The 15722-nt window shown below is 33.6% G+C and overlaps 1 protein-coding gene across 1 annotated transcript; it reads right to left on the reverse strand.

Moving 5' to 3' along the window:
- Positions 1-1153: 1153 nt before the first annotated feature.
- On the reverse strand, positions 1154-11478 carry LOC134253586 (mucin-2-like). Its single transcript, XM_062736122.1, has 8 exons — positions 11445-11478; positions 10400-10507; positions 9995-10042; positions 6455-9043; positions 4141-4464; positions 3484-3639; positions 2848-3423; positions 1154-1848 (listed from the first exon to the last, which is right to left on the reverse strand). Exons 2-8 carry the CDS (start codon positions 10482-10484, stop codon positions 1784-1786), a joined length of 3843 nt encoding a protein of 1280 aa, XP_062592106.1. The 5' UTR covers positions 10485-10507; positions 11445-11478; the 3' UTR covers positions 1154-1783.
- Between the last annotated feature and the right edge of the window lie 4244 nt (positions 11479-15722).

Here is a 15722-nt window from a genome sequence, read left to right on the forward strand (position 1 = left end):
TTAGCATCTAATATTAATATGAATAGATTCACCTACATGTTCTAACGCCAGTATCTGACATCAAGTTGATTTGCAACTTATTCATGTCAGCAAGCGAGATTATATGTCAACACGTGACACACGCATGTCGCATATCAACTTAATTATTTTGCATCTTGCATATAAAATGTCAGTTACTTTAACTTAATTTAAAATCAGATTCTTTACAAAAATTGATACCTTTCATGATAACTTAACTATCTTACATGAAAACGTTCTTTTCATGCATGTTAACATATTTTTACCTTTAATGTAAGAGGCAGAAAATTATAACATAATATTCACCTCGCTAAAAAGATACATATATTTCATGTCAGTACTATGGCATTTAATTGGCATTTAATTGTGAGATACTGTTTCATCGTGTTAATCTCAAAGAATAACATTGATCATGGCATTTTTCATCAATTAAGAAAAAGTTCTTACCTTGTAAAAGCTATAACTTCACAACTGGAAATTTGACCTAAAGCCTCCCTTATCAAAGCCTCCTTCGTAGAATTGTTTTTATCTTAAATTGATATTATTCTTTAAAGTTAGAAACAACAGCAAAAAATATTCCAAACGGCGCCTAAGAATTCTGTTTTTCTGTAAATCTGATGTTCAATAATGTGAACAATCTGTTGTGAAATATTATTAAGAAATTTGTTTATTGCTTTATTATCTTAATAAAGTCGTTTGAATGCTGATGACGTTGGATACTTTTTTCTGTTATTGGAGACACAATCAGACAATCCAAGATTTTGTGGCAGAAACATTTTTTTAAGCTTTAATTTTGTTAAAATGGTCATTTATTTTACTGTATTTCTCGTAATTTTCAAAATTTACAGACACACGCGCATCTTTAAAATTCTATTTTATATCAGATGTACATTAATGAGAAAAGCCCCCTTTTCAGAAAGACGATCCTTAAAATTTGCTGATTTATAAATCATTTTGAAAGTACAAATCAGAGAAGCAGACGGATTGATGACAGATCATTCTAGTACTAGTATTACCAACTTACAATTGTTGAGACTAATAATTCACACTGTTATGAACATGTAAATACACGTACATATCACATTCCAGGCAATATACCACAAGCATTCGAAAGACTGATTTTTTTTTATTTAATTTTATTTTCATGAAAGGACATTTACACGAGTATAAGTATCTTGAACCATTTTAATTGACTGCTATATTCACACAGTGAAATATTTGCATACTCACACAGCGTATTTCTCATTTGTACTCTCTTTCTTTCATTTTTTAGAAATGAGATATCATAGACATAAGATATCGAAGTTTCTATATACATTGCATATACATTTATAACAATGTCTTCTGCAACTCTTAATCTTCCGCGCCTCGATCCATCGAGACATGACAGGATAAATGAGTAGTTCATGGTGGGACCGGAAAAGAGAACTTTAATGGATGATTGAAGGCGCAAGTAAGGATGCCTTGATGAAGCCTTATTGTAATGCTTGGAAACACATGGAAAAGTGAAAGTTGTAAAATGTATCATAATTTTAAGGTCCCACATTACAGGAAGGAGTTCGCATATTCCATTATATATTCACTCCTGGGCAGGTAGATTGGTTAAGGATTTTGGAATACTTGAACAGGTGCTGCTTGCGTGCACCCAGGTGAGTAGCTTTAGGGTAACTGGCAATTATTTAGAGACGTTTTATTTGTGGTTTGCCAGGCGTCATTTCTTTTTCTTTGTATTATTTCAAACACGAATGTAGAGTCTGTGTCGTCACTAGAGCATTGGGACCGGAACTCCTCCTGGTCGTCCAAGTGGTATGTTAACATTAGATCTCATCGCTGTAAATCAGAAAATAAATCTATTAAATATATATTTTTTGACACATCATTTCTTTTATTCCAAAAACAATAAAAGGTGACAAAAGTTTTAGAATTGATCACATTTAACGTTTCAGATGTTCCAATTTATACCAAATACTAAAATATAATGCTCTTTAATCAAATGAATATTAGAAAATTATTTTCATTCTTTTGAAAAACAATGATCTCTTGATTATTATGTTAGTATACTAAGAGCTACTGGCAACTACAAATACATCATTGTTTTTTAATGTACAAAACAGTGAACCATAAAAAACACAAAGTACACGAACATGGGATTCGAGAAGCTTTCTACAGGGTTTCGGGTCAAAAACATAAATAGAAGGGGAAAACATAATGTGAACGAAATCTAATTTTGCGTTTAAAGTCCTTTAAGGTGGTCCCAGGAGGGAATTTACCTGTTTCCCTTAGTCAAATACTGGAAGAATAGAATAATAAATTTAAAAGCATTATCCGAAAAGAAAACTGAAATCTTATATGGTGCTAGTAAACTAGAGAACCTTACGTCTTCTCTGCAACTTTAATATGTTATATTTGTCTTTTTAAAAAAATCTTGATTTTTGTAAATATTGCCATTGGAACGTGCACTCTTGTGCTCTAATGTAGAGTTTTTCTCCTATCCTAAATTAACGAAAACAGAACAAAATGAAACTGCATTGCCGTTACAAGTTTTGTGAGTGAAGCGTTATTAATAATAGCAATATCCAAACAGTGTTAACACTCATCCTTGATCTCTCTCAAGGTATTTACATACCACTGCTCTTGTATTCCATTCTAACTGTTTACTGTCAACAATCATAAATATGTCAAATATTATCGCCAATTAGCATTGATCCGAATAAACTATTGGCATATGTTGTGTTTTTGGAATTGTTTTCAAGAGACTTTCAAAAATAAAGAACATTTGTCTTAAAACATTCTACTTGATAAAAATTGATAAGTAAAAATACTATTTACCTACATCCTGAAGACGGCGATTAAATTGCAAATTAAAATTTGAATTATGTAAAGGCCTATTTTGTTGAGCAATTACTCTGGCGTTGGTACTAGAAAGATCCCCTCCGATCATTTCAGGAATACTGGAAACACCTCCTCGTCTAATCCCCTGCAGACTTACTCCACGACGAGGAATATTAAAGTTCCATTGAGGTTGAGGAGGTGTTGGTTGTTGAAAATTTGCCAGATTTGAAGTTCGGAATGAAGAAATTTCCGGATGGACAGCGATTCCTCCTGGAAATAAATTCCGTTTTTGTCCGGAAAGACTTGGTTGTCCCACGCTGCTACCAACACTATCTATTATAGGAGGGGATGTCACAGGAGGCATAACCGTAGTTGTAGAAGGTAAAATTGTTGAAAAAGATTCAGTAGCCTGCATATTTATTACAGGAGTGTCAGACACTGTAACGACATCACTATGCGCATGAACACTAGGGTCCCTCACAAGAATTATATTTGGGTCAGTTACTGAAGGAGCCGTGGGTTCTGTAGGAGGCGCTACATTTGGATCCACCACAATAGGTTCTTGTGGAGGTGCTATATTTGGATCCATCGCAATAGGTTCAATGGGAGGTGTTACATTTGGATCCACCACGCTGGGTTCAGTCGGAAGCACAGCATTCGGGTCTATCGCGGTGGGCTCTGTTGGAGGTATTGCGTTTGGATCCACTACACTAACTGCTGGATCAGTTTTTATAACATTGCTTGGAGTTGTTGGTAGAAGTGCTGGCAGAGAAGTACTTCTTTGTTGAACTGTAATACGCGAAATAACTTGAATATTATAATTTGATGAGAGGAGTTCTAGATTTACTACTCAAATATATATGATGTTAATTTCAATAACAAACGATTGAATAAAGGAAATAAACAAAATATGAAAGATGCACTTGTAGTCTGGTAGAATACGCATTAACCTGAACATGCAAGAAATATGTAAATACTCAACGTGTTATATCCATTTATATATATAGGGTAGATATATTTCGTAAATAGCGTTACATCGCAACCTACCTGGTGGTTCTCATGTAAAACTATACAATAAAATATCACTTTTATTACAATTTATCAAAACTTGAATGTAATCAAAAAAAAAGAATTTTGATTTCTGCCACATCCAGGATTGCTAAATAACCACATGTATATGTATCCAAAAGGAGTAAATTTCGATATTTGCAAAAAGTGTTCATTTAAACATGGCCTAGGTCAAAAGCCATAAAATGGACACAAAGACGGATTAAAGTCTCAAACTTTTACCTGGAACAACATTTTGTTGTAATGATTTAAGGTCCATTCTGGACACCGTGTTAAGGTTTGGCGAAATGCTTTTGGATGTGTCTACAACAGCTGCACTTCCACTCGAGGGAACAGCCAATCCCGTAAGAATATTCTGCTTCTTGAAGAAACCATGAAGAATTTCTTCTATGAGAGATCTCAATGAATCCACATTCATAAAGGCGACTGTTGATGATGCAGTGGTCTTTGGGGCCGTAGCTGCTGGTTTGAGGTTTTCTAAAATCCTCATGTCTTTTGTTTTCACTGGAGTCAAAGGGGTCCGTTGCACTGGTTGTCTCTTGTTGCCTATAATCGTTAAATATATTTGATATTAAGTGATGTTTCTATTTGATGACATAAGCAAGAAATGACAAAACCAGTATTCAACATTATTATCCATGGCATCTGATCCCATCTCTGATGTTTTAGAGGTCCATGTTTTTTTCAGCTCATCAGTTAGGGTGAATTCACCATGCATCGGATACCCTTGTACTTCAACAAGTTCTAGCGATATCGCTACCGACGGAAAATTATCAAAATGGAGTTTAACATTTAGTTTGTGATTAAAATAACAATTTAGGACACAATTATATGCCGTTTCTTGAGAAAATATCCCAAAAATCGAGTTTTTAGAAAAAACTGAAAATTTACCATGGATCGGACATTGTTCACCATGCATCGGACAGACGGTATGGAGATCGGAAAAATATCATACCTTTATCACAGTGCTTTAAAATCCTTGATATGGATATCTTTTCATCTTTTATCTAAGAAATAACCCTCAACTTTAATTTAATCGACGATATTATTGCACAAATGTAGAACGATTCTCGAGACCTCACTCTGCCTTAGAAATGCTTTTGAATGCTTATAATGCCGTAATTCGCGCCTTTTTTCTCATGGTTTATCACCTGGTTTGTAGAAATAAATTGAGTAAAATTCCAGACGTCATATATCGATAACTTGTATTTTGACTGAAAATAAGTTTTTATTTTCCGCAAAAAACAGCTGTCAGCTGGGTTCTGTATGAAAATGATAGTGCTTATCTTTGCATCGAAAAGTATCCGATGCATGGTTAATTTTTGTCCGATGTACGGTGAAAATAGCGTACTAGTAAAAACCAGCTCTAATAAGAATTAAACAAACATCGAAGTGAAATTTAATTATAATTTATGTAAAATTACCTATCCCTGACAAAATTCACCAAAGTCCGACTCATTCCGTGGAAGTCGAATTTAAAAGAACGATAACTCTAAAAATTGCAAAATCATAAATTTCGGGTTATTCCCCTTTGATGATGTAAAATATGACGTAACTTCAAGGCCATTTGCGGGGTATTTTTATCACAACATGATAAACACAATCGATATCATTAAAAAATTTAAATCTTTGTCTTTATGACAGAAACAAATAAATACACAGAAATCTTAAGTTGAAAGAGAGTTTATTGCCTAAAGTTGTCCGAAGCAAGGTATGTGTCCGATGCATGGTGAACTCACCCTACATTGTTTCTATGTGGATTTTTAGCTTGTTTACCGATCGTTATCTCCATAGTTCATTGTATAAAATACTAGTATTATTATCTGAATTACATGCCTTCTTGATTACTGTAAGTGAATTACAAAACAAATATTTATGCTATTGTTGTGAAGGTTCAATTAAAAAGCAGTTACAACAATGATTTGTTACTTTTCATGCATTGCAGCTGAACAAAAGTACATATAAAGAGCAAAAAACCATCAAAAGCAAAGAAATGTCTAGTTGTTTATTATTTAAAAACAACACAAAAGATTGGATATTTGCATGTCATTACATTAATGATCAGATTGACGGGCCAGTTTTATGAATAATTTCTGATTATCCCTTTTCTGACAGAAAACACAAAACTATTGCCTACGAATTGGGGGATGTCTTCTTTTTTCTGCGTATAATGTAGTGTATATCATTTTTATTGTACGAAAGTCATTTGACAATCGTTATATGGGTCACTAACCAATTCATATTCACGAATCGTGACATTTTACATCTTCCGTGTAGTTTTCATGCCCCTCTATTCTTAGACACCTTTCTGTGATTTATATCAATGACATTAGATATTCATACTGACATATGCAAACGCCTTATTTGTTTATTGATATTGTTATAATTGTCTTTAAAAATGTATATTTTTCTTTATTTGTTCCATATCTGAAGAAAAATATGTGTATCACAAGTTTGTTCTTATATTTGTTAAGATCCCATAAAATCTTTTATAGATAGAATATTTTAATTAAATAAATTATGATAAAATCCCTACCTGTTAATTCAATTTGAAGCAATTGTTTTCTTAATGTATTGAGTTGTTCCTCTCTTCTTCTTAAAAGTGCCAATCTATGCATCTGTAGAATTTGTTGTTGGCGTTGCAATTCTAACAACGGATTACTTTTTATTGGATTGAGCTCTGCAGAAGTTGGAACATTATCAGTTACTTGTGGAACCTTTGCCTGTAAAATATCACCTTGGATTTGACCTACTCGATCAGTGACATTTCCAGTTAGTGAAGACGAGATTCCAGTAAGGATATTTTCACTGACTGGTGAAGATTTTATTGGTACGTTTTCAGTTATCGTAGAAGACAATCCTGTTGGGATGTTTCCAGTTTTTGTTAATGATACTCCTTCAGAAATACCACCAGTAACGGTAGAGGAAATTTCTTTAGGAATTCCTCCAACTATAGAAGACATTCCAATGTCTTGGGGGATATTATTCACAACTTGGAGTTGTGGATCATTCACAATGATATTGGTTGGCTTTGTGGTGGATAAACCTTGCAAGTCTACACTCGGGAGGGTTGATGTCATAAAGGCCTGTGGTTGCATAGAAATGGAACTTGTGGCAACTAATAGATGTTCACCTATGTGTCTATGTGCATCAATTGGTCCTGTTCCCTCTGTTCCAGTTACGTTGGTTCCAGACGGCAACACGTTGCCTGAGGATGTACCTTTACCCAAAGCTACGGCTACATTACTCCCCGAAAATGCTGTTCCTATATTATTGCTAGTTGCTACTATGGGATTAGTATTAAGGGGTATCGAAATATCTATCATTTGCTGTTGGTTAGTTGCATTAAGTGCTACAAGAGTAGAGTTATTTGATAATAATGACATGTCGATATTTCCTTGAGGTTTGGTGAGATTGAGAAGACCGGAGGTATTAACAAATATTGAAGTAGGAGTCGCGAAAGAGGTATCTTGGTTCATTTGGGGTTCAACTGGACTTTTAGTACCTTGTGTTGCTTGAATTCCTAATAATTGTTGATTTGGAAATATTTGGTTATTTTCTGCACTCAATGGGAAGTTCTGATTTATTGAATTCAAGTCATTTGGATTTGTGAACTGCAACTGTGTTGGGAAATTTCTTCCGAATGAATCTGTAGCTGCCCCAGAAGAAACTAATGGATTTAAATGCACCGAGCCTTTTCCATTTATCACTTGTGTCTTTATCACAGGTGGTCCTGGTGGAAGAACGCCGGTGAATGTTATATTATCCACAACAACAGTTGTCCGTCCTCCATTATCAATTATCATCGGTTCACCAATTGTAGGATCACCTCCCATTAATGATCCTTGTTGGAAAGAGTTTCCAGCATTTTGAAGAAAACTTGGATTTTGCACTCCGCCAAAACCACCAACAGCCGATCCAATAGATCCTGTTGAAGTTTGAGAATTAAGCAATTGAGAACTAGCAAAATTCTGGTTAGATGTAAGATTATTAAACTGTTGAGGTGGCATTGCATTAAACTGATTTGGTTGAACCATGCCAATTGATTGCTGAAATGAATTTCTTTGTCCTTGCATGCCATTAACATTTGATCGCTGCATATTGTTAGCAAATAAATTATTTTGGTTATTGTTTATTAAGGTATTAGTGTTTGCTAAAGAACCTGTGTCTTGTCCAAAGTTTCCAGCATTCGACGGAAAAGGATTCCAAGGCATAGAGTTGCTGGAAGATACAGCTCCGGGGAGAGAGGGAGGCTGTTGATCGAATCTTTGGAGTGTAGGGACAGAGGGGTTGTTCGTATTTGTCTGAAATTTATTGTTTGGTGGGAAGCCAGTTTGTGGATTTGAAGGAAAACTGATCTGACTGGGTGGAAAGGCAGATTGATCGTTTGTAGAAAAAGAATTTTGTGGACTACCGGGGAAGGCTGTTTGTGGACTTCCGGGAAATCCAGTTTGTGGACTGCCGGGAAATCCAGTTTGGGGTACCCCTGAAAAACCCATCGGATCAAATGAACTCGTTCCTCCTTGCTGATCATTAAAACCTTGTGGGAAAGGATTAGGCGGAGTTGGTTGTACATTTTGAGCAACGTTTTGTACACCACCGAACTGTGAAGAAGGTGTATTTGTGGAAGCAGGTTTTGGAGGCACAACTGGATTTGAAGAGCCAACTCCAATTCCAAGTCCAATATTAATATTTCCACCACCTGAATTTGATGAACTTGAACTTCTGTCATCTGATGGTCTGTTATTATTTTCAATACTATTTCTGGAATTGGGTGGGTTAAACCTATTAAACCCATTCATTATATCCATTCCAGGTTGCTGTCTTTGATTTGGAAAAGGATTGATACCACCAACTGGACCCATACTGTTCATAAATCCAGGTTGTTGATTTGCCATCGTCGGGTTCAACATTCCAGGGTTTGTGGCTGTTGGGTTCGGGTTTTGAGGCGTGGGACTTGGTGAAGGTGTGTCTGGACTTTGTACATTGACTTCGATATTCACAGTCCTTTGCTTAATAGTTTCTCCTCCAGAATCTGGATCAGAATTTGCTTGTGTGTCTTGATTTCCGTTCTGGCCCCTTCCCAAACCTCCGACTGTAGCTATTCTTCTGGATTGTTGAAATCCTAAAAAAGTGAAAAAGTAGACATATCAATTTTTAATTTTTGTTTATTTATTTTTGTTCTGAATGAAGTGCTGTAGTCTACCAATATATATATTTTTTTCCTGTAGTTTGCTTATCAATGAACTCGTTCTTAGGAAAATATGAAACCAATTTCAGAGACCAATTATTCCAACCAATACATGCTTGCATGCAAATATTTGAATATGAAGCATATTGCAACTTAAAAATATTTGTTTAAGCATGCATATATATAATTCTAAAATATATATACGTATTGAGAGCTCATAATATTGGTACTCAGCTCAAATTTTAACACGTGAAAAATGCGTATATCATACTAAAAATATATCCAAAATGATATATAAATATATACATTCTGTGCATTCCATGCATCAATATAGAACACCCAGTCACTGTTTTTAGTAATAAGTAGATTGTCATATAGTTCATTCTTGTTAAATATACGGTTATATTTATGAGCATGACTACATAGAAAAAAGTAATTTGCTACACACTTATATTTTAGACAAAATACAAAGCAAACATCCATAGATTATTAAACCCGACCGAAGTAATTAAAATGACTTCTGATTGTCAGCAACTTTTATTCGCGATTTTTTGAATTGAAATTTGTTTGCAGCAATAATTTCAGCGCCTGAGGAAATGCAAGTACTCTGTGATTATGCAATGTAATAAATATTTCGCGCTGAGAAATATTTGCATGTAAAGCAAGGTCGCGAAACTCGCGGAAACTATTCGCACGCGAATAAAAGTTGCACGCTTTACAAGAACTTGAGAATTTTAAAGTAATGAATTATGATATTCATATTAAAACATAAATATATATAGAAAATGCCATTATACAGATGGGTATATATTTCACGTCACCTAAATGCTTATATTTATATATTCAGTATTATCCCAAATTACAACCTTTTGATCCGCGCCTTACCTCTGTTTGGCGAACGAAGAACAACTATTGGAGGTGTTCTATTCCTAACTAAACACATAAACAGAAACGTTACAAAAACGTTTACTCTTTATCTAAAAATTGTATTGTGTTTGGAAACATCACTGTTTAAGGGAACCTGATTATTGATGCGAAACAAATATGAATATTTGTCATTTACTTTTTTATTACTATCGCTATAGTATGTACTACTTTTAAGAACAGTTTAATTTCCATAAAAGCATGATACATATTTTTCCAATTTAAGCTTTTCTACATATAAAGTCCCAGTAGATTTGCAGTTGTAAAAATGATTTCCTAAGAAGTTGAATTCATATATACTTATCGTTAAAAAACCATAAAACGGAAAAACCAACTCCGTTGGTTTTTGTTCTTTCTGTTTTTTACCTCTAGTTCCGTTTCTGGACGGAAGAAGATTGGCACGCCTTGCTGCTGCAACAATGGTCCTGATGTTAAAAGGCAGTTCATTCATGTTCACGCGATTACCTCGGTTGTCTGCAAAAGAGGAATGTATATGTTAATAACGTACTACAACAATACTTTGAAGCATTGTTCAACTGTATTCAAAATCACTTTTTTGATATTAAGTATGAAAATCCAAACCCTTTACTTCGATTTTAAGGTAAACAATATTTACTGAATTATATTTCCTTTCGTACCACAGTTTTTTTTTTGAAAATAAAATTGCCGTTTGTATTATCTCTATTGTAATAGAAAAGGGTTATGTATTAGATTGAAAGTAATTTAGTAAAGAACTAGAAACAAGCATATTCATAAAGAAGATTTTATCACAAATCTGAAACAAAGATGCTGCATCAAGTTTGTGCCTTTGTAAGTATATTAAAATCATTTTTTTCTTCTGAATTTCTCCTGTCCTCCACTGAGGGGCGGTGCTGTGAATACTCGTAATTTTCTAACAATCAATGTGCAATTATTTTTCCAGCAATGCAGAGAATAGACAAGTCATAAAACGACGTCTGGGTGAGTAATTAGCTGCAAATTAATCATCTTAAAACAGGCGCTTGATGACCATACAAAATGCATTTATACTAAAGTATATCGAAAATACTGGTCTCTTTCTTGGAAAGCAACCATATCAGAATCATCAAAATTAATTTTATTCATATTGCTTTGACGCATTGGTGTTTTATGAGACTGGTGTTTTTATGGCCCATATGAGCCAAATTGAATTTACTGACTGGTAGCAATTTACTTTGTAAAAAAATGAATTCAGATAACTATGTCCGATATTCATTTTAAAATTTTGACACGGAAAATACTGTTTATTTTTTTTATTTTTTTATTTTTTTTTTTTTTTGCTTAAATTCGGTGCAATAAGACAATAGATATTGATTATTTGGAATTATCTAATTTTAAATGATCATGAAGCGTTTTTTCATGCTAAAAGCCAACTCCCGTGCAACAAAATTACCTCCTCGGCCATTTCTTAAGAATCGTTCTGCTCCTATAATGGAAAGTTTTGTGTTATGTAATAAGCTCATTTTAGTATATTGCAGAGTGTCTCCAATTTTCGCTAGCATAATCTGTTAAACTACTGTATAAGTCCTACCATAGCTTTGGATAATAACAGCTACATCTAAGTAACTATGCTATAGCTACATAAGATATTGATGACTAAGCTCTAAAAATTTCTACGGTAATATTATTGTAAAACAAAGCATCTGTGATTGAGTATATAGAGAACAGTTACCATCTATAACTTATTGGCACATTTTACTATAATTCATATTCTAACCTTAAATAAGAAAAAACGTGAAAGTAAATTGTATTTTATTCATATATTTGTATGTGCAGAGGCATGCGCTTTTGACATTGTCAAATCTAGTAAGCCAACCACAGATACTCTAAAACTATACAAAGCAAGTTCTACATAATAATGGAGACTATCGCAACTGTTCACTCATGTATAAATCTAATATTTTCAAACTCCATTAAACTTGCCTCTCATCAATCTCAACTGAGTTCTGCCATCTGCTCTTGGGATGAGAAACCCTGAAGTAAAATATATATTAAATCTTTTAATGTACATTAGAATGGCTTTTCCTTTGAGATAAAAACAACTTTAAAAAAAGTACAATTAAGATAATCAAGAAAATTGCAAAGTGCAGTTATGTTAAAGAGTTTACCAATAAGTCTTGGATTTCCTCGACCTCTTCTAGTACTTAAAAGATTCCTTAAGGATCGAACTGCGCCATCTTGTACTGGTGTTAGAATCACTCTGTCGATTTCCCTCTGAGAGGCCGTAGTCGCTCCCGGGAGACTTGTACGAGGAGTTCCGACGGTTCCTGTAAGAGTTCCTGTTCTTCCATTCAAAGTTCCCGCTCTTCCATTCAGATTCCCTCGGCCTCTTTGGACGCCATTGTTACCATTTGTTCTCCCTGTGAGTAATGTTCTTCTACGTAATAGCTGATCTCGAGCTGCAATTTTCAAAACATTTTGTGATATAGTATTTTCAATACCTTTTAAGGTTCATATACCCTCTGTTTACTCATAATTCTTTTCGGAGTTTTTAATGCTGGTGATTTTCCAAACGAAATGTAATATTTTCATAAGTACCATACAAATATTTTCAACATAGCTTGCAGGACAAAAGTGGACAAAAAGATAATTAAATTTGAAAAAAAAATGTAAAGTAAAATAATTTTTATCTCATTCAAGAACATTTCTCTTCTTAAAAAGATGTCTTCTTACTTAGTGTTCTGTTTCTTGTTAAATCTGAAACGGAAATTCAAAATATAAATTCATTAATTAGGTGTTTAGGAATCTGGTATAACATGATTATTTTCTACAAACTTTTATTTGAATAAAAAATTCAAAACTTTACAAATTCATAACACAAACTATCATTTTCAAAGTAAATTTTGGTGAAATACGGTATATGTGCTAATATGACCGAAAGTTGAAACGTGTACTTACGATTTGCTTGTGACAGAGCTGCAAAAGATAATTGAAACGTATTTAGAAGAAAAAGACGACAGTTAAGACCTGTTAAGACACTGTTATCAAAAGAATACACAAAATGTGGGTGTTCATCAAGGGTTATTGGTAAGTTTTTAAGGTCCACAACACACACAGACACAAAAGAAGCTTTCATAAAAAGTACAACAATACAAAAAATATTTACGTAAGAAATATTTTGTTACAAGAAATAGAGTATTTTCTATGCTTCATTCCAGTTTCGGAACGAGAAGAACATGAACAGGACGTTTATGGTCAATGGATGAGAGTTCAAATGAACAGTAGAATAATAATACGCGATATGTTTACGACACGAGACTCCTACAACTTGCTTCTCAGGGGCCATTGTCCACCTTTCACCATTAGTGTTTCTGCAGGTGGTGAGAGGCAAGGCTGAACTCCTTTTGGTACAAAACGTGTGTATATATTCCACCTACAAATTCTTGAGACGGGATGAAGATTGGCTAAAACAACGGCTTTTGGGGGCTAAATACCAGTGCCGTTTTATTGATATTGTGTATTTTTTATGAATAAAAATCTTTTAACATTCCTACAACATAGCAAGTAATACACAACAAAATATTTCAATAATTGAACTTTTAATTTTATTTTGCCCTTGCCTTTTTTACCCTCATATGTTTTCCAAAAAATTCTTCTATTTATGGTAGGGTATGTCATTTACAATAGGAAGGATGTTTATTTAGGAAACACAACCGCTTAAAAATCATTATTGCCTCCCCTTCTTTGCAACTTGTTAACGCGTCTAAATTTAAAATCACAAATCACGAAGTCATTGAACAAACACATGACTCGTACATCGTGAGAGAGTCTTAGATGATGGTCAACCAAAAACCGGCATTGAAACCCAATCATGGGGTGATTTGACCGTTGATATGGCTGAGTTTGTGGTCTGATTTCCGCATACTTTATCAAAACATGACTTTCTTTTTGCGTATCAGAATACTAGTATTGTTTTCAGTGCTTGATATCTTCATTACATGCTATGATTTTTGTTTCCTTCGATAAGAAGAAATCAAATAACGCATAGTCATATTATTTTTTTTCTTCCTAGAAAGAAGTCGTTAAGCATTCTAGCATTTAAATAATTTAACAATACATTTGTTCTTTGCCAGTTTAAATTCATTGTATGCTTTAGACAAAGTTAAACTTAAATTGCGTTGCAACTCAACGCAAATGATGTGTTTTGTAGGCATCAAAAGAAAATCAAAATGTTCATCTGTATAGTAAAATAAGTCGATGGTATCCCCTATATAGATTTATGAAAAGTATCTACCGCAATTTAAGTGCAAGCATCTAACACGGCAATGCAAACTTAACTTATTCTTAAGGCAAAATCAAATTTCGCTTATTATCACCAATAATATATTTCAAATTAAGACATTTGTATTTTTTATCTCTAAAGTTAACAAGCAAAAATATACTTACCGAAACACAGAAGAAATATTCCTAGAAAATAAATCCCAAATTGTGACATCCTTGCACTGGATTAAAAAAAGTTCATAAATTTCAAATTTTCAAATTTTTCAATTTTTATGAAATCTAATTTTGCTTTTTGGCTCAAAGCCTACACGTTAGACACCGCTCGTAAACGTTCCTTCATGTCAAATAATAAGTATAACCATTATCTTAAACATTAGTAAGACTAGGTAACAATGTGCTCCATTGATAGAGTGACCAACTCCTCTGTGTTTGCGTGATATTGCTACTCTGGTTAGTTACAAGCCTTGAGATCTGACGGCACGGCCTGGCCGGCTTTTCTGACGTTTATTGTGTCCTGGGGCGGCGCTACATTGCCACCTATTGTCTTAAAGACGTGTCGTCAGATCTTTAGCAAGCTGCTGTGCAGAAACACACTTGTTTACATAATGACAATTAGTGTGTAAGTTTTATGTCTTGTTTTTCGGGTGTGATTGCTGTGTCGACAGGTTAACATGTCTGTTGCATTGTTAAATTAGACCAGGAACAAACATTATCGTTTGTTTGACGGCTAACTGATGTATGGTTATGTCTGCATTGTGATGCCTTAAACAGAAGCTGTTTAAGGACAATGCAGTTTTATATAAGTTAAAGATGTTTCGCAACCATGCAGAAGCAAAACTTACATGATGTCTTTAATTTGTTATAACTTTTATTCATTTCAAAAAGTGTTATTCAGTTACAAATTCATCAATCTTATTTAACAATCCGATCCATAAATAGCAAAAAGTTACATCCTTTACTAAGAATTACATCAAGGAATTTTTTACCCAGGAGATTTTTTAAATTATCTCAAAATACATGCATAATTCTTTATTAATCTAATTAATGTAATGCGGGAGCCAACAGGAATGATATCATTTTTAGAAATAAATTTAAATTAATTTTTCAGGGAAAATTGTTGGAGAAATTCATTAAAAAAGTTTTATAAATTCGATAAATAAAAGTACATATGCCACCTGGCAAATTTGACAAAAAATATTTTACTCTTTAAAATAAACACAATATTGATTTTAATTTTTAATTTCTGTTCAAACACAAAGTTTATGTTGTATCCTTCTATTGTACGAATACCTTGGAAAATGCTTTAATGTTTTACTTAGAAGATCAATTTCTTTTAGCACAAAAATAACTCTTCATTTTTATTTCCATTAAGTAGCATAGGAAAAAAGAAAACCCGGAAATAAATTGAATTTTTATTGACCAATCTGACTTCACGCAAAACGATCAGTGG

Source organism: Saccostrea cucullata, unplaced genomic scaffold (assembly GCF_032062105.1).
Source record: "Saccostrea cucullata isolate Sc308-1 unplaced genomic scaffold, CSIRO_AGI_Scuc_v1 ctg110, whole genome shotgun sequence".
NCBI classification, from domain to species: Eukaryota; Metazoa; Mollusca; class Bivalvia; order Ostreida; family Ostreidae; genus Saccostrea; species Saccostrea cuccullata.

Excerpts from the sequence above, each read along its gene's own strand:
- LOC134253586 (XM_062736122.1), bottom strand. The coding sequence starts at position 10,484 with ATGAATGAACTGCCTTTTAACATCAGGACCATTGTTGCAGCAGCAAGG. Across the intron at positions 9,044-9,994 it reads TCTTCGTTCGCCAAACAGAG|GATTTCAACAATCCAGAAGA; the intron begins GTAAGGCGCGGA and ends TCACTTTTTTAG. Across the intron at positions 3,424-3,483 it reads TGTGCTTCCGACTGAACCCA|CACCTCCACAAGAACCTATT; the intron begins GCGTGGTGGATC and ends ATCCAAATATAG.